This window comes from Rhinolophus ferrumequinum, chromosome 3 (assembly GCF_004115265.2).
Source record: "Rhinolophus ferrumequinum isolate MPI-CBG mRhiFer1 chromosome 3, mRhiFer1_v1.p, whole genome shotgun sequence".
Lineage (NCBI taxonomy): Eukaryota > Metazoa > Chordata > Mammalia > Chiroptera > Rhinolophidae > Rhinolophus > Rhinolophus ferrumequinum.
In genome coordinates, this window is record NC_046286.1 from 16,292,852 (window position 1) to 16,316,208 (window position 23,357).

Genomic DNA, 23,357 nt, shown 5'->3' on the forward strand with positions numbered 1-23,357 from the left:
CACCCCTGACTTAGAATTATTGTTTGTTTATGTATCTCAGGGTGTCTTTGTGTGTTGGGTTGCAGGTGGTATGTCAGTCTCCCTTTCTTTACCCTATTATCTCCAATTCTGACAAGACAAACTTATGAGTCATTGTTACCAAATGTGTTGCATTCTTTAGATTTGTGTGGGCAGAGAAAAAGGTTGAAAACTGTTGTTGTCATGTTTTCTATAATAATCACTGTACCTGTGTTTTGATATTTTGTATTTGAGAATTTAATAAAGTATAACTTAATTTGCTTAGTTACTGATTTTCTCTTATAGGAAATTAAGAGAGAGACAGAATCCAAGGATGACAATTTGCCCATCAAACGGGAAAGGCATGGGAATGTAGCAAGTCTTGTACAACGAATAAGCACCTATGGACTTCCAGCTGGAGGAATTCAGCCACATCCACAAACTAAAAACATTAAGAAGAGTATGTAAATAACTCATTTCTTATTTAATTAAGTCAAAATGTAGCTGTTCATACATTATATTAAGAAAAATTAGCTCAACTCTTGCAGCCACTGCAGAAACCTCCTCCTTATTCTCATGTTACCAGTTACTGGCCCATGTAGTCATTCTTCATGAGATAATCAGCACGAGCTACAGACAGCTATCGGTGGGAATTATAAATTACAATACGGGGCTTAGTTTTCTTCTTGGTGTTACAGGCTCTGCCAAATAGTTAACACTTGGCCTTAAATTCATTTTAATGCTGTTTATTTAATGAGATGCTTAAATGTCCATTCATCCTTAAGCACAAGAAATTTTATAGTACATTTCTTTAGTGGTTAGACATCTGAACACATAGATTCAGTTTTCCAAGGTGGTTGGCCCAAAAGAGTGCCATTTGAGTATTTGGTACTCTGTTAATATGTGAGGAGAGCAGTTTGGCATAGGCGGGGAGAGCACCATTCTTGAAATCACACACGAGTTAGAGTCTATCTTATTATCTTATTATCTTAGATCATTCAAACTCTTGGGTTTTATTTTGCTGGCGGTGAGAAGGTGGTAAAATAGATAGGTAATATTGCTGTCCTCAAAGAGCTTATTATTTTGGGAACGACTAACAAAAAAGTATTAAACATTGAACATGTAGAAAGAAGTACAAGACATATGGGAGCAGATTGCATTTTAACACAGTAAAACCTGAAGCCCCTTGAGAGACTGAATACTGATTACTGTGTTTGCTTTCATGTAATAGGTAGTAAATGATTGTTGAACCATATTCATTTTAGTTCAGGGTCTTTGATGTTGTGGTCTTTAAAGCCCTTGGGGTACCTCATGCTCTATAGTAAAGACATTTTGTTTACATACATTTCACAAATGTAAGGAAAAAGTGTGGATTTTATCGTCTCCTTGTATTTCAACCTGTTAACTTTTTATGCTACTGTCTGAAGTTTGGAGAAACGTCTACTTTTGGGTTATATAAACCCTTTGTTTATTTTCATAAAATAAAACCAGATTTTCATGAAAATGAAACATCTCATGATATGGAGACAGACTGATTAAAGGGTTCTGCGTCTTCTTTATTTCCCAGTAAATGCAACATACAAACAATATTCAGATGTTACCCATATTGCTTTCAGCCCACTGGCTGAAGGTGGACAGTTTTAGTTAGGAGTTCTAATTGTCCTGGACTCTGAAATTCTACTTATTTGGAGATGGGGAAATAGATAACAGAGAATATGTCCACATCCTACAGGTCAAGTGGAGCTCTGAATAGTTTTTGTGCACAAGGAGAATTTTTAGGCCCTTGGAAGGGCTATTTATAATCTCTGCATATTGGAAAATCCACTTAACACTTTCTTTAGCTTCCTTGACCTATAGAGAGACAAGCTTCTTCTTAAGTAAAGCCTTCGAGGTTATTAATATCTTCTATTATTTTGGGAACGACTTATAAAAAAGTATTAAACATTGAACATGTAGAAAGAAGTACAAGATATATGGGAGCAGATTGCATTTTAGAACACGCTCAATTTTACCTTCCTCAAGAACACGTGTCATAATTCCTTTTCTTGTAAGAAACAAAAACTATTATGTGGTTGGTGCCAAGAGGCTTGGGATTTTTCCTAAGGATCCTCTATAACTTGTTTTTAAGTGTATGTGCTACAAGGACTAAATTTGTCATTTGTTGCTAGCTAACATTTAAAACAGGATGCAGGTTGTTTTTGCTTTCATGTTGCTTTTCCAGGAAAAGCGAGCCTATGTTTCCTTAAATCTGACTTTTTTTTTTGGTTACTGTTAGTTTGCATCATATCCTTAGTACACAAAATAGACCAGTTCTTCAAAAGTAGTTCAAACTGTACTTGTTAGCTATCTTTCTGTAGCTTCCAAAGCCAAAAAAATGTTGGCTTTTTTGTGAAATCTAGTCATGGAGCCATTACAATTTTTGTGTTAAGTTAGCATGATAACTTCTTTGGTAAAACAAACTTGTATTTTCTAGAGCAAGTATAGAATAATGTCAATTACATTATTCAGGACAAAGTTGATTATTATAAGTTGCTAAAGTTATAGAAGAGAACAAATTTACAGTTCTCATAGCAAAAACACGTACAAGTCTCCCGTTACTGCTAAGACCCTTGTAAAATCAGGCACAAAGATAATGGTGTAGAGTACTTTACTTAGAGAGTCAAGAGTTGACATCTTTCACTTCACAACTCTATATAAACAGTCAGTGTGGAATATTAGTAGATATTTAACTATATTTGAAAAAATGGATGCCAGATGTGAATCTACTCTTGGCATGTGTGAGGAAAGACATCAGTGCTTGTAACTTTGTATTATTAGTGGAAATTAATGCTGCAAAAGTGATTTTTTCATCTAGTTAATAATTATTTTGAATGTAAAAGATACATTGAAGTTGATGCTGATAGATCTCTAGTAGGTGTCCCCAAAGAAATGATATCGCTAAATGAAAAATTAGTTGACTAGAACGCCAATCAACAGTGTATCATTCCTAGAAAACAGTTGGTAGCAAATAGTGTGCCCCTTGATTGAGTTAGCACTGAACAAAATAATGAAAACTCTAAACAACACCAAAACATGGTCTTTGACAATACATCTTTACAGCTCTCAAAAAAAAAAAAGAAAAAAGGGCGCATTAGTTCAGGCTGTGATCTTTGACATTAAGCTCTTCTGACTCATACGAGGAAAAAGATTCAGTCAAAGGACTTTTCCCCAGTACAGCCTCTCGAATAAGGTAGGGCGTTCTAACTTTCTATTTTGTTTTGAAAATTTCAAAATCTTACAGAAAAGTTGAAAGAGTACTTGTGCAGTGAACATGGTATATACCCTGCACCTAAGTTTGCTGTTAACATTTTGTCACATTGGCTATCTCTATATCCATACACAAATACATTTTTTTTTCAACTGAATCAGTTGAAAGTACATTATAGGCAGGATACTGCATTTCTACTCACATGAGGTTTTTCTTCATGATAGTGATAATGATATTTTCTAGTATTTTGATTGCTTTAACCAAATGGTATGTCTCAGCAATATGGCTGGCATCTTGAGCAGCCTGAATCTTTGATTTAATAGCCTAAGTATTATGATTTTTTTATTGGTGAGGGTAAGAAATAATAAAGATGCAGCCATATAGCAAATGGCTCAATCACTGTGTTTCTTAATGTTTGATGATTTTCTTTGTTTGCTAGAGGAGGAAATGGATAAAAAAAGTTTTTGATATTAGAAACATTTAAATGCTGCAATAAAACCTGAAGCTATACTTTCCAGAACCAAATGGAACCAAAAATGGATCAGGAATCCGTTTGTTGCTATCTCTGAAAATTCAGCACTCAATTTCCCATTTCTGAGTGTGGTATGCTCTTCATTTTACATTTGATGGAAAGATTGAAAGCAGTAATCTTTAGTGAGAAATGGTTCCATAATTTAAGAGCTCTGTTTGATCTGAATATTTAGTTCTGTTTTTTTAGAACCATGAAATACCATTATTGATGACCTAACATTTGAAAATTTAGGATTTTCTCTTTTAGTAGAAATATTAAGGAAAGTAACTACTGAGTGAAATGTCTCACAATTTGGTTGTGTTTTTTAAAAATACAAAACATTTCTAAAAAGACTTCTTGAAAAATTTCAACGTTTATGTGCTGAATGCCTTAATGCATGTGGGTGAGAAGGCCATGAGAACAGCATTAGCGTGGGCCAGCAACTCCCCCAAATAAAGCTGGGTATAGATGATTCAACTCACAGTCTAATGGGAAAACATCCAGTTACTATGAAACAGGGATGACAGTAATCATTACCACAGAGGGTTTTAGAGGGTAAGTAAATAATACAAGAAGTGCTTGATAAATGTTTGTAATTATTCTTATAGTGTTTTATACTATTTAGAACCATATTAGAGACACGTAATGCGCAGTGATGATTCCAGTGAAGGGGCGGTTTTATACCGAGGTTGTCAAGCAAGGTGTAGTTAAGCGTTCCTTTAGCACATCCCCGTCACGTGAAGATTGGGGAGTACGCCATGCCACGTAGAATTGCTACCTTTGGAAGACCAAGGGAGATAAGCAAGTAAGTGGTATTTTGAGGGAACAAGGATCCAACATGACTAGACTACAAGAGCTCTGGTAAAGCACTATAATCTGTAGCGGAAGCAGCATGATGATATATTGGAAAGATAAAAGGCTAATGAGTCAGAAGTGGGTATAATTCTAGTTTTGCCTCTCTTTTTAGCTCTGTGATCTTGGACAGATTATTTAACTTCTGACTTCCTCTTTTCTAATTGGTAAAATGATAAGTTTTTATCATCTGTTGTGTGGGAGATGTTTGTGAAAGACTTACATAATACTGCTACATAAAAGACATGAAATACGTCTTTGCCTCTGTACCACCTCCTTTTCTTCCTTGTTAATCGCTTTGCTTATAAAATAGTGATATAAAAAATCTTTCCTGATACTAATTTGTTTGTAGTTCTGAAACGCTGTATCGAGGTTACCTGTCATAAGAAACTACTAGTTGTGGTTATTTTTTAAAACGATTTAATTTTCACACATCCTTTTATTGACAACTCTACTATTGCACATATTGTTTTATTGTTTTGTGTGTGTCCTTCGCAGAGGTTCTGATACATTGTAGAAATTAAGGAAATCTTTGTTGACCAATGTGTATGGATCTATGACATTTGAAATGTGAAAAATCTCAACATTCCTTTAATTGTGCTGCCAATTAATAGATGAGATTTCAGTATAGGCAGTCGTCTCAACTTAGGAGTGAACCATATTTAAATATGGCATCATGTGAAAAAAATAAAAAAAAATAAGTGGTTCACATTTCGTGGTAATAACAAGAGTTGTTTAGATGTTTTTATCCAGTTGGCTCTTTTCTTTGAAAAATTCCTTTGCAAATAATTTTGCAAACTACTTTGGAAAAAAACTACTCAGTGGAAAATTATGCTTGGTGTTAGGGGCAAAAACGGCTTTGGGTTGAAATATAACCACGTTGCTTGAAGTTAATTGATATGCTTGGAGGCAGGGGTCTAATTAATACTTTATTCACTTTAAATCATTTTAAAAGTTATTGACATTCATTAAAAGCCTAGCTGTATTTTCTAAAGGCCTAAGATTATCAGAAATAAAATATTCTCTTTGAAGTGTGCTCTGAGCAAAGTAAAAGTTTCTTTTCAATAATATAGACAATCCTCCCCCCGTTTATGAACTTCTATTAACTACAAAGAACATATTTATGAACACATTTTCTCAAGGTGACTTCAACTATATTTAGGGACTATACCTAGTGTAAGAGATGAGAAGTTTCCTTGCAGTATGCATAAAACCATTACTCTTAAATTATTACTCGAAAATTTACTCTGAGACGATGAAAAGTGACATTTGAAAATATTTGTTGTCAACTCTAGGTTAATTATAAAAGTATGGTCAGTGTTACTTTTCTTTGGTTCCTTTTATTGTAAAACATTTGAAAAATCAGATATAATTATTCCTTTAGGAAGCAGGGAACTATTACTGGGTTGTAATTTTATTTGGAGATTATAGATTCTTTTATCCACTTTATTGTCATGTCTGCTTTGCACCACTGTCAGGGTGTTGGTTGCATGTAATATGCATTTTTTTATGTTTTGAAGGTTCCATTGGATTTAATCTTTTTGTTCTGGTAATTGCTTAGATCCATAGAATGTCAGAGCTGAAGTAACTTCCTTCCTAATGATGTGCCTGAAGTGAGAGAGCTTTAGATTTTCATTTTTGCCTCCAGTGATGTTTCAGGCTTAATTTGCTCTAGGACCCACTTGTTCATCTTTGGTCGTCTGGGGTATCCATTACAGCATTCCTCCAACGTCATATTTGAGATGAATTAATGTTTTTTTTACATCAGCCTTCTACATTGTCTAACTTTCTCATCTGTACTTAGCAATTGGGAATGCAATTGGGGATGATCTTAGCCTGGGTCTCTAATAACACGTCTGTACTCCTGATGATTTTCCTAATTAATTCTTACACTGTTGCCCTTCCGAGTCTCAGCCTTCTCTTGGTTTCTTTAAGTAGCAAGAGGTAATCCTTTAACCAACCATACCTGGTCATCTATCCATAGCTGCTTTAATGTTTCACTTTTAAAGATGGTAGTGAGTCTGAGTTCTCAATTCTTAGAGTTTGAAAGAAGTTGAGGACCACAAGCCTGGATGGTTATAAATGATCATACTTGTCTAAATAAATGAAGCTCGTTTGAAAGGATAAAATAAATTATTTTTATCTTCACCTATGTGAGTTTATCTATCAAAAATAGAACTATAAAAGAAGATAAAATACATTTTAGAATTGTGCATTTTGCCTCTTTTTTAACAGATAACTCTTAAATTAGTGCATTTTAAGGATTCTCAGACTTTGATTAGGATGTAGTCTTAAAAATTACTGGCTTGGAGGAATTGTCTGTGATAAATTTGTTGTGCCAACAGTGTCTTTTATTGTCTATTTCTAGTCTCAAAATTGACAGTGGATATTTTACCTCTGTGTAATTAGTGGGACTTGCTGTATAGATTTCATTGCCTGAAGCCTTATATCTTATTTGTAGTTGGTTTTAATTTATTTGGGGATTTGTAGATTGTGGTGTGGGGGCAAGGTGTAAAGGTGTTATTGTTTGTTTTAATGATCTTTCTCAACCTAATTTTTTATGATCCTTCCTTTAGAGACCAAGAAGCGTCAGTGTAAAGTTCTCTTTGAGTACATTCCACAAAATGAGGATGAACTGGAGCTGAAAGTGGGAGACATTATTGACATTAGTGAAGAGGTAAGGGCAACATGTTAGAGATAAAGCAGCAATTAGAATTGATGCTCTGGGTATTAGAAGAATGCTTTGTAAGAATATTAATTTTTTTGTTAAAATATTTTTTGCACATTTTATTTTTTATGAAAATTTTAGGATATAGACTTTAAAATGGATCTTGCAAGAATTAATGTCAGGTTGTCTTAATCTGTAGAAATAAATTTTAACTTACCTTGCTATACTTAATATTTTGTGTATTGTATTTGTGTCTGTTGTCTTTAGGAAGAAAAAAACTTTCTTAAGATAAAAATAAATGTAATCTCAGTAGCTAAGGATTTAACTAATCCTTTCACTTGATTCTGAAATCACTTTAGGCACAGTGCAGTAAAATAGAAGGAATTTTACTTTTTACATAGCAAAGAAATACAAAAACAGAATCTTTAAAAAGCTTTGCAGCTTTTGAATTACATTCAAATATTAACCAAAAATGCTTTTCCCACATTTTAATATCTTAGAATGAGATTTAAAAACATGTAAAAAATATTAATACTTTTCATATCTCCGCTTTTACCATTAAAGGAATGTTAAAGGTTTATTTGTCAGCTGAAGATCTCATTTTCGGAGTATATATTTTGGTATCATGTATTGTCACAGGGATTGATTTGGTGTCATAACATCATGTAATGTAATTTGTCACTTATGTTTATATTAAATTCCAGTGTGCTTATATGAAAAGTGATTGTTTTATTTCTACCAGGTGGCAATAATAATAATGTTTATTGAGCCTGTATTATGTCTGAAAAACTATGCCAAGTATTTTACATTTATTATTTTCTTTAAATTTCTAAACGACCCAGAGATAGGAATTTTTATGCCAATTTTTCATATGAAGAGATTGAATCACAGAAGATAAGTGATTGGCTGTTCCAATGACTGTTGATGCATAACATGCTGTCCCAAACCTGCTGGCAAAGAACTGTTTTATTAGGTTGATGTGTGTGTGGCTCAAGAATTCAGATAGAGTACAGCAGGGATGACTTGTCTCCTTCTGTAATATCTGGGGGCCTCAGCTGGAAAGTTTCAAGGTTGGGTGCTGGTGGAATCACGGGAAGGAAGGCTCCTTCACTGACCTGTCTAGTGCTTAGAAGACTTGAAAATTCGGATCGCCTATGGAGAGCCATTATGTACTTTCTCCATTGGGCTTGGCTTCTTATTGTTAGGGGTGGGGTGGTCCTCAGGATAGTCAGGTTTATTACAGGGCAGTTCAGGTCTCTTAAGTGGAAGCATTTTAGCGAACATGGAGGTAGCCTTTTATAATCTAGCCTTAGAAGTGATAGTGTCACTTTCACCACATTTTGTTGGTCACAAGAAAGTCATAAGCCCGCAGATTGAAGGGGGTGGGCTCAAAGATTACCATTTCGTGATGGCAGGAGTGTCAAGATGACACTGTAGATGAGCATGTGGTTCAGGAGATCTGGTTTTGCCCATCTTTGCCCAGGTTCACATGCCTGGCATACAGAGGAGCCAGAATCCGCAGTCTGTTTTTGAGTCAGCATTCTTTACCTCCCTACTACTACCCTGCCTCTTAAGAATTACTTAATTAATAGGGATTATAGGGTTATTTACCCCAATAGCCAATTCCTGCCAGTTTGGGGTTCCAGGGGTAGATGATAGTTCCCTGATGTTTCTCTCTGTTGTGCTTGTTCCAGTTTGGTCTACATAGTCTCCACCACGTCTAGTTTGAAGAACTCACAAGCCTTTGGTGCCTCCTCAAGTCTGCTAAAAATTCTGAACTTTTCGCACTTACGACCTTCCATTTTTCTCTCAAACAGCTTGTTTTCTAGCCACCTCATACATAGTTCAGCTACATACCGGGGGTGCCAAAAAAATGTATATACGTGACTTGTATTCATCTTTTGTTATCGGTTTATATTATTACAATTTTAATACAGTTTTTCCCTTTCTTAAAATGTATATACTTTTTTTTGGCTCCCTCTGTATATATCATGAATTAAGTTTCTTATTTTTTATGTCACCATATTTTTCACATGCTTTGTACCTGGAAAATTCTTCCTCAGCCTTTAATATCCAGCTCTTTGGTGATTTTCCTTTATAGAGGAGGCTTTTTGGATTCTTTTAAGCTCTTCTAAGCCCTTCCTTTAGGCTCCTAGAGCAGTTTGTTCATACTTGAGTTGTAATACCTCTTGTGTTGTAATTATCTGCTTATTGTTTGTTTTTTTATTTAGATTGTTTTATTCAGAGACACAAATTTCTCATATTAATATTTGAATCTTTCCCTAGCAATTAACATTAGGGCTTGTGCATAATGAGTGCCTGTTGGATGAATAACTTACTCAAGTTTGTCATTATGATGAGGTGAAAAAAGTTTTTTTAAGTATTTTAAACAGAAAAAAATAGCTTTTTCCAGCTATGATGTTGCATGTGTAGAGTGATTTTCGACAATGAATAGTTTGCTCTTTAAAAAATTGTTTTACCCTTTAATACCTCTTAGCCTCCTTAGTAGAAATGATATATTTTAAGACAGTTATTAAATATTATTAAGTACCTTCATGAAAATTTGGTAACCTTGTTATTAGTAAATGTAAATCTTTTTCTAAAGAGTTTGGTTTCTGAGGATACTTCTGGTTGGGGTTGGGGGAGTATTTGGTAGAGCCTGGCATCTGGATTTTTAAAAATAAGTGATTCTTTTTCATATCTGGGTTAAGACTCACTGTTCAAGTAAAAGGCTTAGTAATTTTACGTGCCCTTTAGAAAGTTATTCTTATATTCATCAAACTTATTCCAAATAAATTTACAAATACTTAGATAATATATGTCATAATTACAAACTGAGGCTCAGTAGTGTTTAAAAGAGTGACATTCTGGAAGAGTGCTGTCTCCTTTTTGTTGTTAGTGCATTATTCTTGGTTATGGGATATTTTCATGAAAATTATTGATGAATTACAATTGATTACAAGTTCTCATTGTAAATGTTGCAGAGTGCTGTTGATGTATAACTAATCCCGTATGATTAATCCACTTAGATTTAATCTATTTAAATATATATTTTTTTCCCTTTGTGTTTTCTTATAGATTTAAAGGGATTATTTTGGATCATTAACTTTGTGCTCATTCATTTCTGTAGCTTAATTTCCCCATAGAGGGAAGATTTTCATTTAAGAGAAGTTTTTATTTTTGAGTTGTGAACTCTTTCAGGTAGAAGAAGGCTGGTGGAGTGGAACCCTGAACAACAAGTTGGGACTGTTTCCCTCAAATTTTGTGAAAGAATTAGAAGTAACAGATGATGGTGAAACTCATGAAGCCCAGGAGGATTCAGGTGATTATTTAAAAAAATTTGATTAGATATAAATAAACCTTATATATGATTCAGTGTTTTTTTTGTATTTTTGGAAACTGTTCTTATTTTTGAACTGTGAGCGTCAGTTTATCTACTTTTTAAAAAAGCAACTATGACGGACTTAAAACGAACTAAATATCTAGGCAAATAATTTAAGATGTTTTTTTCTCTGATGTCTGCTGTAGCTGTTAGTACTCTGATTATGAAATGCTACTACTTATGTTATTTAATTTCTTCCCACTTAAGATACACTTAACATACAATTTTGATCAGAGTTTACAAATGTCCTATCTACTTTAGATTTTTTAGAAATTAAAAAAATCTTCCCTTTGTTTTTTTCCATATTCACATAATAGATTTTGTTTTCTCTGTGCAGTCAGAATGTCATTTAATAATTTTATGATCTCTGTCATTTAGAGATTCGCCCACAAATTCATCTTCAATTTGCTTACCATTCAAAAGTAGGATTGAGAAAATTTTGTCCCAAAGCTAGATTTAAATATTTTTACTTTTAAAAATTGCTGTGGGATTTAGGAAATTTTTTTTTTTAAGAAATTAAATTTATAAATGGTAATGCAGTGATAAATAGCTCTTTATGAAAAAATAGTAGTGAGAATATTCAGGCATTCATGCTTTCATTAACTCGTATTATTTGGAAGTTTTATAATGATTAGATAGATTCATAGCTATTGATGGATAGACACACAACCTTAAGGTTTACCAGTATTACTGTTTTTTTTCGTTGCCAGTATAATGTCAAAATATGAAGACTATTGTTTTGGTCCCTTTGGGCTTCTATAACAAAATACCATATATTGGATAGTTTATGAACAACAGAACTTTATTTCTCACAATTTTGGAGGCTGGGAAGTCCAAGATCAAGGCACCAGCATGGTCAAGTTCTCAGTGCGTAGCTGGTGACTTCTCACTGTGTTCTCACGTGGTGGAAGGGGCACGGGAGCTCTCTGGAACCTCTTTTGTAAGGCCCACTCCTGGGCTGTGCCCTTATGACCTAATCACTTCTCAAAAGCCCTGCCTCCTAGTACCATCACCTAGGGAGTTAGGATTTCAACATTTGAATTTTGGGGGAACACAAGCATTCAGACCATAGCAGCTATATATCATTCCAGCGGTACACTTCTAGTTTTTAATCTACCTTTAGATGGCTCCTATGACAGCTGGGACTATGTCTTAGTGATCTTTGCTTAACCGTAGTTTCTTTGTTTGCAAAATGGGAATAATTTATACCTTAAAGTGTTCTTATGTGAATGACAAGATAGTTTTTAAGCATAATGCTTGCAACATAGTAGATTGCAACATAGTAGAACTATTAGTTTCTTTTGCTTCTTCTTTGTGAATACTTTCAATATTAGAAGTTAAGTGGGAAAACATAAGGTTATGTGTAGAAAATGGGTTTATAAGCCTCAGTGTACTTAATGGTAATTTTTTTTAGAGAAAATAAACTCAATTTTACATTTACTAGATGATATAATATTAAACATAGTTGACAAAAGGTATCTAGAAATCGTTGAGTTTATCCCTCAAGTTTATGTGACGTGTTTTTAGTTCTACCATGTTAGACCCTATTAAGAAAATTCTCTGAAACTTTGATCCCCATTTATAATTATGGTTTGTTTGCATATAAAAGACTTGTGCGGTTATTATTTTTCTTTTTAAGAAAGTATTCAGCCTAGAGAAAACCAAGTAATGAAATGGTAGAATAAGGCAAGAACTGATAAAGCAAGCTCACAAACATCTAAATGTAAAAATTGTGGTACAACCCCCTCTTTTATATCAGAGAAAGACTGAGAAATTATAATTTATATATTATTTCTACATATAGTCTTCTTGGAAGACCCTGGACTTCAAAGTTTCTGATTCTGAGCTCTTTTCTTATGTACTTTTACGCAGTACTTCTCACCTTATAAATCCATTCTTTAAACTCCAGTAGTTATTTTTTTGAGAAATTTTTTTTTAATTTGGAGAAAAATTACAAAAAATAAAACAAAGAGCTTCTGTATACGCTTTACCCGGATTGACCAATTGTTAACATTTTGTTCTACTCGCTAATTTATCATTCACTTTGTATTTATATATCTATTTTTCGCTTTTACCTTTTAGTAATTCAGTGTATATTTCCCTAGGACAAGGACAGTCTCTTATATAACTACAGTACAATTATCAAAATCAAGACATTTAATGTTGACAATTTTATTTATTCCACATAATATATAGATTTCTTTAATTGTTCCAGTATATGCTATATATAGCTAGCTACTTTGTTCTCTTTGTTCTGGACGACAGGATGCAGGGCATTTATTTCTCGGGTTTCTTTCATCTAGAATAGTTCCCCAGCATTTCTCTGTTTTTCTTGACCTTGGCATTTTTGAAGTGTTTAGGTTGGTTATTTGGTATAATGGATCCCAATTTGGATTTTTCTTCTGATTTTTTCATGCTTAGTTTCAGGTTATATTCTACTGACAGGACTACAGAATGATGTCTCCCTGCATTTTTATCAGGATGCACATTTTGTCTATGTGTTTCTTATTGGTGATATTAAATTTGATTACTTGGTTAAAGCTGTGAGTTTACTGTTTTTTTCCTTGTAATTGATAAATGTCTTGTGGGGAGATACTTTGAGACTATGTAAATATCCTATTCCTTATCAGACTTTCACCCAACAATTTAAGCATCCATGGATAAATTTTGCCTGAATCAGTTATTATGATAATTACAAAATGATGATTTTGTTACTCCATCATTCCATCTCTGTTTAGTTCTTAACATTTTTCTCTAAACAACTTTTCTTTCTTCCCAGTTTGTTTATTTACCAGTGTGGATTCTCCAGTGGGTTTTATTTTATTCGATAGGTATTAATCTGTTATTATTTATATTGATAATCTGTCATTATTATTTATTTTGATATTGCCAGATTTGGCTAGTCAGAGCTCCCTTAAACTAGTTTCCCTTAAACTAGTAAAACTAGCTCCCTTAAACTAGTAAAAACTTACGAAGTTGTTAGAAAAAAAATCTACTTTATTGGAGTTATAATTTACATAAATTGTGCCTATTTAAAATACACAGTTTGATGAGTTTGACAGATGTATACATCCATGAAAATCACTACCACAATAAATGTACAGACATTTCCCCCCAAAATATTCCTCAGATCCCTTTGCAGTCCATCTCTTTTTCTGTTTCTGGTCCCAGGTCATCATAGACTGCTTTTTGTCATTATGGATCAGTTTGTACTGCTGTGCCCGTCTGACATATCTCCATCATTTTTAGACTACTTTGTGATATAAGATGTTCCAGGCTCATCTTGAACTTTCCCCACTGCAGTCCTGGAGTCAGATGCTTATCCAGGAAACCTTGATTTCTTTTAGAGAAGGAGCGTGGTTAGACGTTGAGATCTTAGTTCAAGTGTTTTCATTGCTTCTGGTTGTGATATTGCTTCTAGGTCTTCTTAGTGAATAATACTGGGGGATACTTGTTCTCTCTCTCTCTCACTCTCATTCTCTCTCTCTCTCTCTCTCTCTCTCTCTCTCTCATTCTCTCTCTCTCTCTCTCTCTCTCTCTCTCTCTCTCTCTCTCTCTCTCTCTCTCTCTCTCTCATCTCTTTACCTATTAATTCATCTACCTGTCTACTCCTACTGGTACCGCAAATTCCAATTTAATACCACAGTACATTCTAGTCTGCATTGATTTCATTTTTAAGCCCATCAGCCATAGAGATGAATGAAATGCGTAATTGAGTTTGTTTTACTTCTAAGGGAATTTAATTTTCTTACAGGTTTTAGTAATTTATACTTTCAAGTCCACACTTATATTGTCTGTGTATATTTGCTTTTATATTTGTTCATGAAATAATTAATGCTTAGAAACAACAGTGTACTTTTTCATGTACATAGGTTGTGATGAGTATGGAAAAAACAGCATGAATTCAATTTCTGAAAAGTTGATGTAGAAATGACCTTGGAATTTTAGAAAGTGATGGATAAATATGTTACTTTACATAGTCATAAAATATTGTTAATTTGTTCTAGGAACTAAACAGTATGTAACGAGAGCTAGGAATAATGAATGAGACACTGAGGAAAAATTGCCAGTTGAGTATAAATAATGCCAAATTTTCAAGTAAGGGTTTTAGGAATCAATTCAGTAATAATAAGAGAGTGAAGGTATAAAGTTTGATGAATAGTTTTAACTGTGCTCTAATTTTTAGAATAAAATACATGAACTTAGGAAGAAGTAGAGGCCAGTTTAATCAAGTAGATATTTCTTGAGCCTTCTCTGTGCTAAGTGCTGTGTTGGTTTTGTGAGGGAACAGAATCCCCTCTGCGGTCCAGAAGCTTAAGTTCCAACATAAACAGAATATGTTGTTTGCCACCTTTTTTGAAAACTTCACAAATTTTCTTCTTCTCAGAAATGTTCCAGGAAACATTAGAAATACAATCTTCAGCTCTGACTGCAGCTACCTTAGCTTGGATGTTATTTTCTAAACTCCTGTTTTTTTCCACCTTCAAATTGTTTTTTTCCCCCTTGTTTTCTCTGTATAGACTTTGTTAGTTTTGAAAATTGTTAATTGTTATAAAAAACACATAAAATGTATCATGTTAATCTTTTTTTTTTCTTTTTTTGTTTCTGTTAACAGTTTTTTAGTATAAAGTTCTGTAGTGTTGTGTATAGTCACACTGTTGTGCGACAGATTTCCAGAACTGTTTCATTTTGCAAAATCAAAACTCTGTACCTATTAAACAACTGCTCATTCCCCCTTTCTTCCCCACCCTCTATCCTCTCTGCCCCCGATCCTACGGTGCTATTTGCTGTTTCTATGAATTTGACTACTTTAGATACCTCATATAAATGAAATCATATAATATTTGCCTTTTTTGTGACGGCCTGATTTCACTTAGCATAATGTCCTCAAATTTTGTCCATGTTGTAGCATGTGACAGTTTTTTTTCAGATTAAATATTATTTCATTGTATGCATGTACTACATTTGTTTAGCCATTCATCCATTGATGAATGTTTGAGTTGCTTATACCTGTTAGCTTGTGAACAGTGCTGCTAAAACGTGGCTGTGCAGATATCTCTTCAAGACTCTGCCTTCAGTTTGGGTATATACCCAGAAGTTGATTTGCTCGATTATATGGTACCGTGTTTCCCCGAAAATAAGACATAGCCGGACGGTCAGCTATAATGCGTCTTTTGGAGCAAAAATTAATATATTATAGTAAAGGAAGACCAGGTCTTATATTAATTTTTGCTCCAAAAGACGCTTTAGAGCTGATTGTCCGGCTAGGTCTTATTTTTGGGGAAACACGGTAGTTCTGTTTTTAATTTCTTGAAGAAATGCCATTTCGTTTTCCATAGCAATTGCACGATTTTACAGTTATGTCAGTGTAAAGGGTTCTAATTTCTCCACATCCTCAGCAACACTTTCTGTGTTTTTTTTTTTTTTTTTTTTTTTTTTTTTTTTTTTTTTTTTTTTGGTTTTTATTAGCCATCCTGATGGGTATGAGATGATAATGTCATGTGATTTTGGTTTGCGTTTCTCTAATAATTAGTGATGTTGAGCATCTTTTCGTATGCTTGTTGACCATTTATATGTCATCTTCGGTGAAATGCTTTTCATATCCTTTGTTTTTTAATCAGGTTATTTTTGTTGTAGGAATTCATTATATATATTGTTTACATACTTTATAGCCATTAATCCTTTATTAGGTATATGATGTGCAGGAATTGTCTTCTATTCTTTTTATTGTATCCTTTGATCAAGAAAAGTTTTTAGGTTTAATATAGGTAGTCTCATTGTCTATTTTTTCTTTCGTTGCCTGTGCTTCTAGTGTCATATCTAAGAAATTACTGCCATATCCAAGGTTACGAAGCTTTTCCCCTGTTTTCTTCTAGGAATTTTATAATTTTGGGTTTTATGTTTAGGTTGTTAATCCATTTTGAGTACATTTTTGCATATGGTTTAAGAAGGGGTCCAACTTGACTCTTTTGCATGTGGATATCCTAGCAGCATTTGTTAAAGAGACTGTCCTTTCCCCATTGAGTGGCCTGGCAACTTGTTGAAGTTCATTTCATCGTTCTATGCAGACTTTTACTGTGGCACCTATACCTGTTGTACATGGTTATGTATCTTTCCTGTCCAGTAGGCTGTCAGCTATTTATAGGCAAGACTATTCCTTACTTCTCTTTGTTTCCTCACTATGGGGTATAGAGACCCCCAAAATAAATTATGATCTGCTTAATTTTTATTTGAGTTTTATACTTTCTCTCATGTCACTTACATGACTTTTTATAGTTCCAGCATTTTGGGAGGGAATAGTGTAAATAAAACTTCGTAATTTATGTATAGAACAGGTAGCCTTCCATCATATCAGTTGATTATGTCATCTCTTTCCTGTGGCACAAGGGAATGGTACTGGTTATTTCTAGGGGGAGTAGATGAATCAGTTATGGTTAGCTTACCTATCTGAAAGCACTGTGTTACGAAAGCAAAATCAAACGTTTGATCATTCAGTATTTGTGGGTGACTTGTATTCCTAATCGGTTATACCATCTTGATTATATAGAGCGTGAGTATTGGTTTCTTCTTATTTCGTGGTGCATAAACACCTTTGAAAAGCAGATGAAAGCTATGCACTCTATGAAAATTATATGTAATAATCATCAATAAAATTTTACATATCTCGTGAGGTTTATAGTTTTTAAGCCCACACTATATATGTCACATATGTATGGCTAGATAATACATTCTCCTGGTTCAAAATCTAATACGCATCTTAAAAAGATGTATGTTAGAATAATTGTCTCCATTCAACTAGTCTTCTCTTATGCTCTGTATCAGAAAGGATTTGTACTTTCTCGTTATCCTCACAGTGTTTATTTTTGCAGGTACACATTTTCCCCTCTTCAAACAAAAGGTAGCATAATATGTTGTTCAGGGTACGCTGCAGTGAAAACAACCAGAAAATCGTAGTGGCTTAAAACAACAACATAGTCACTTAGGGCTTAGGCTTAGAGGCTCCTTTTCTGACACACGCTTGAATGCTTGCAGAGGCAGGAAAAAGGAGCATGGCTTTTAAAGCTTCTGCCCCAAACTGATACGTGTCACTTCCACTAACATTGCATTGGACAGTCATGGCCATGCCCAAGTGCCCCAGGTGGGCATATATAATTTTCCTGCAAGGAGTGGCACCAAATAATTGTGAACAAGAAAACTGTCTACCATATATATTATAATGTATCCATTTTTAAGAAAACCTTATTTATAGTTTGTTAACTCGTCAAAGGAGCTCAGATGTATTTTTAGCTTAAAACTAATGTAAAGAACATGAACTTCATGGCTATTAAATATGAATGGCCAGTAGCCTTCTGGATGGTCCAAGCGTCCATTTTTAAGTTGCCTCCCATTTCTAAGTATTCTTCCACTGTATATTTTCTCTAGCTTTGCACTGGACTTTTTAATGTTCTGAACTTTTCTAAGGCTCCACTCTATGTGAATTAAAGAAACAAATAATTGAATCCTTTAAAAGCTTGTCTTTTGTTTGGTCACCTTCTGTCTACTGTCTCTTTGGAATTGGTACCTCATATAAAGCATACCCTCATTTTTCAGGTGATATTTTTCAGTGAATGTGGCATAGTACTTGGCAAATTTTGAAGCATAGTAGATACTAGTTCTTCTCCTACCAGTTATCTTATTTTTACTCCTTTACCCTTTTTTCCCCTTTAATTTCCTTGTTTTTTATGTGGAGGTAACCATAATTGAATAGTGGCATGATAATGTGTTAAGCAGAGCAATTTTTATTACTGGGAGTTGGGGTAGGCTTGAGTTGCTGAAATCAGCCTTCAGTGTAGATGCTGATTCCACTGAAGGTAGAAAATCACTGAGATTGGAATAAATAGAGGAGTCATAACAAATAGATTTACTATTTTATGTTACACCTATTTGAGAACATTTGGTATCATTTCTGAAGTCAGAACTTATATTTTGAGGATGTGTAAAAACTGAGAGAAGAAACATAAGTACTGAAAGCATCTGACTTAAATTTAATGGTACACTTATTACTTAGCAAACTGTCCCCTGAATTACTTATGTTTCATAGGTATTGGATCCTCTGATATTTATTTCTAACATTAACACTTGGTATTAATTGAAGCTTATGTTGAATGATTTTTATGATGCCATTTAAACTGAGCACTTAAAATATGTCAAAAATTTAAAGTCCACATGGGATCACTACAAAAAAACATTTAAATTTGTATGTAGTTCATTATTTTTATAAGTACTTCGGGCATTTTCTTGCACTGTTCAGCCTTATTTGAGTTTTAGTAACCTTGCTGAATTATGTCTGTTAAAAATGTACTTCCTTGCTTGCTTAACCCCTTTATAATAACAGTGCGTTCTAAATGTGGAGCTTTGTGATTGCGGAGTGGTAAGTCAGTGGTTTCAGTGCACTATAATTCCCCCTTTTTTTTTAACTCTAATTTTTAGGCAGAAAGCTTTTACATATTGATTTGAATGCCAGGAAATGAGTGCTTTATAAAGACTTTAGAACTTTAGTGATAAAAGTACATAATCCTTTAAATTTTAATTTGAGAGTTGATCTTACGCATTATGACTTAAAGAATTGATGTCCATTCTTTCTGTGTCCTGACAAAGTGTAACATTCTCTGTCTATAATTGATATTTTGACAGTCTTTTTAATCAGTAAAATAGTGTGTGTTTCTAGTAACTGTTAGAAGAATTATAGTCCATTGTACATTATAAAATACTATTTTTTTTGCTTCCAGTATTGGAATGCCATATCCACCACAATTTGATTATTGTACATAGTTTCTCTTTATACTTCTTTTAATCTATAAACTGAAATATATGGGGTGATGTTCTTGGTTTGACCAGTTAAACTCTAGCTGTTACTATTACCGATTGTCTTTTAATCATGCCTATAGAACTGTCTTTCATGTGCTTTTAGCCCTTGAGAGTTACGAGCAGCGATACGTGGGTATGGTGGCATTGCCCATGGAGTCAGTGTATTCCCAAATCTGAAATTCAGAGCCAGTGAAGGGAAATTCTAAATATAAATATGATTTAGTTAATTCCACATTCATATATTTTTTTATTCAGTATATTGAGTGCTTATTGTTGAACATATTGTGCAAAATTCTGAGAAAACAGTAATGAACAACATAAACATAATTGAAGCTTTTGGTCCTTTGGGAAATAAAAGACTATTAAAGTAACAAGTGATTATAACTCAACATGAGAAATATTTGTGACCGGAAGTGGAGGGCGGTATAGATGTATGTAAGAAGGCTAACCCAGATTTGGCAGGCTGTGAGGGAGTGAGTCCCAGAGGAAGGTAAAGGTTGAGACCCCAGAATAATGGGTAGGAAGTCCCTAGGCAGATTTGTGGCAGAGGGTGAAGGAGCATAGCAGTTTTAAGATCCTGATAGAGATTCTATTGAGAGGGATTATAGAATTTATAGTTGGATGTGATGAGTATTCAGTCTGGAGAAACTATTGGGTCAGGGTTAAGAAGGCACAAAAAGGCTAATCAAATCACAGAAGCCTGAAAGGGCAGTGGGATGATCAGATTGTTCTTTAGGTAATTGGTTTGGTTGTAGTGTTGACAGTGAGTTGGAGAAGAGTATGACTGGGGTAGCGAGACCAGTTGAGATTGTTTTGTAAATTAAGGAAGAAATAGTATCAGCTTAAACTAGAGGAATGATCATGGGAATGGAGAATCATGGGTAGAATAGGAGCTACATAGGTGGTGTAAAGAACTGTACCTTGTGATGATGGGATGTCAGGAATGACTGAGAAAGAGAAGTCAGTGGCTGCCAGGTTTTTGGCTCAAGCTGTGTAGATGGAGGTGCCATTTGTAGAGAAGGGATAAGTCTTGGGAGAAGATGAATTCATGTGTGGATATGTTGAGTTTGAGTCTTGTAGGGGTGTAAGGGCATCTGAGTGAAGATATTTGGTAGTTGTACATATGGGTCTGAAACCTTACAAGAAAAATTTGGGTGGATGTTCAAAATTGGGGCTTTGACGGTGTTTTAGGTGGTACAAGAAACCATGGAGTTATGAAATTACCCAAGGAGAATGTCTGGGGTGAAAACAGAAGAGAGCCTGTGACTGAATCCTGTGTAGTTAACATTTATGGTATGGGCCAAGTAACTACAAAGAAGACCCAGAAGGCACAGAGCCAGGAGGAAAGCTGTGTGCGTGTGGTAGTCAAGGGAAGAGAGTTTTTCAGGGAAGGCGTGGGCAGTAGTGTCGGATAGTGCTGCAGGATTAAGTAGGATGAGAAGTAAAGTGGAATCCTGGATTTAGGGATGAAGAGATCAGTAATGACCGGAAGAAGAGCAGTCGGGAGAGGCGATCGGGGAGAAGCTGCCCTGAGGAGAAAGGGGGGTGAGGCAGTGGGGGTAAGTGTAAAGCAGGGTGGCAGTTGAGGACAACATATGTTCAAGAATATTTTTGTTTTTTTCCCTGAAGAAGGAAAAGGCCTTGATTACTTTTAAATGCTAATGGTGAAGAACAAGTAGAGAGAAGTTGAAGATACAAATTGAGAAGAACCGGGTTTTGCCCAGAAGGTGGAGGGAATGAGATTCACACTGTAGGTATCATGGTTAGTGCCAACGGGGATACATCAGAGTTAGTGCTGGGAAGCGGAGGGAGAGAGATTTGACTTTTGATTTCTTCTATTGAAAAGGAGAGATGCTAAGAAGGAGGTGCACAGTGGAGAGGTCAGAATTCTGAGGAGACTGAAAAGGTCCCAACAGAGGTTGTTAATTGTTTTGAGCCATGCATCCCTCTGGGCTTTGCTGGGCTACTAGAGGGATGAATACATGGCACAAAATGTTTAAGAAACCTGATGGATTTGTTCTTCAGGAATTTTGGTCTCTTATGGGTAGAAAGAATTCTTTTAGGAGGAGTCAGCTGAGGTGTCATTTGATGATTCAGGCTCTGCAAAAGAAGATAGCGCAATTGCCAGTGAGGCACAGGATTTTCGTGGAAGGGTGCTTGTGCCAAGGGTGGTGGATAGCAGTGTGGTGGTCGGCAGCTTAGTCTCCAGGAGTCAAGGGGTACACAATTTACCTCGGTGTCTGTAACCCCGTATTAGCACTCACCTTGAGCCTCCTTCTGGTGAGTAGCTGCAGAGAAGACTGTTCTGGGGCTTTGATGCTTTTACCAGTAGTATGTAGTGAGTCTATAAGTTAACTGTTACAGGTGGATGCTCTTTCTAAAGATTGTTTTTAGGAACTAAGGAATTCAGATTTTATGTCCACTTAACACACACACACACACACATATTTTCTTAGGAAATGCAGGATTATCTTAAAACTCCTCTTGAGTGATGGTAAAAGATGTTCTTCTCTAGAGTAAAAAGGGAGAATTTATGTCAGTGATTTTAGTAGGTTCCAAGTTCTTGGTTTACATGTTTTACCTTGGTGTAAGATACTCTGCATTATTTCCACATTCACTTTAATAGCGAACTTGGATTGCTTCCATTAAATGCTTTGTGTTTTCATCAGGTTTCTACTTTGTATTATTTTTCTTTAGCACTCAGTCCAGCTCACATAAGTGTTCTTGATTGCTTTTTTCAACAAGTAATTATATTTTGGAACTCGTGGTTGTTTTAAGTCATTTTATACGGAGATAATACCCTCAAGTAGCTTTTGCTGTAGAGATTTAATAAGACAAGGAGGAAGGGAGAGTTTTATCCAATAGGCCACGCGCCCTTGCGGAAGGGAGAGTTTTAGACTTAATAGGAAGACTTGCTGTTATATGTTTTATGACTGACAGTGCCACACATAAAATGCAGATATAATTTTTCTACAAATTTTAGCAGTTCAAGGATAATCTGATGGATAAAACATATTGGACTTAAAAATATTAGCAATACCATGTAGGTAAGATTTCTCTTTTGTCTGATTATGAGACATCCTTTCTACCCTTCCTCCCCCCTCTTTGTTCCCTTCGCTTCCTGCTCTTCTGGCTAAAATGCTTTTCCTTTTTATTTTTTGCTCCTTTTGTGTGATTGTACTCTCTCTTACTTGAATGGTTCTCAATAATATATCTTTAAACTCATTAAAAATAATAGGCACTGAACCAGACACTGTTTTAAACACTTTACAGGAATCAGTTAATTTCTCATAGCAATCGTATGAAATACCACATTTACAGGTGAAGCAACTGGGCACATACAGGGGAGGAGGTGAGATATGAATCAAGAGTGGTTGACTCTAGAGTTCATCTGCTTTACCATTGCACTATGCTTCCTTCTAACCATTTATTTAATAGACAATATAGTAGTTTTGACAGTTTTCAATGAGCCAAAGTAATCAGCCTATCCATCAGTGCTAGGTATCTTTAATATTTTAATGACTGGTAAAGTTTACAGTAACTAAATCTAAAAGAGAGATTTTATTTTATGGCCGTAAATACTCAACTGAAAATTGCACCTTATAATTATCTGCTAAAGTTGCCTTTATCAGTCAATGGTTTAGTAATACCCTCTTGAGAAAAGGGGATAAAAGAATCAAGGAAAACCCTATATCGCTGCCCTGGACTTCTGTCAGTAGGTAATTTTTGGACTGCAGTGCAGGAAGGGGGGACCTCAGGAGAAGGTGGTCAGTTTTGTTGAGTTGAGAAGTTAGGGATGCAAGTCCAGGGAAGCCCAAGTAAATTGGAATTTATGGAATAGAATACCTGAAGA

General features: G+C 34.8%; 1 protein-coding gene across 2 annotated transcripts in view; it reads left to right on the plus strand.

Annotated features, from left to right (window-relative positions):
* Window positions 1–23,357, plus strand: part of CD2AP (CD2 associated protein) — a 109,771-nt gene that overhangs the window by 39,930 nt on the left and 46,484 nt on the right. For both annotated transcript variants that reach the window (XM_033100608.1, XM_033100615.1), the window contains 3 exons: window positions 304–457; window positions 7,184–7,284; window positions 10,477–10,597. In XM_033100608.1, coding sequence (XP_032956499.1) covers window positions 304–457; window positions 7,184–7,284; window positions 10,477–10,597 — 376 coding nt within the window. The remainder of the gene's footprint in view (window positions 1–303; window positions 458–7,183; window positions 7,285–10,476; window positions 10,598–23,357) is intronic.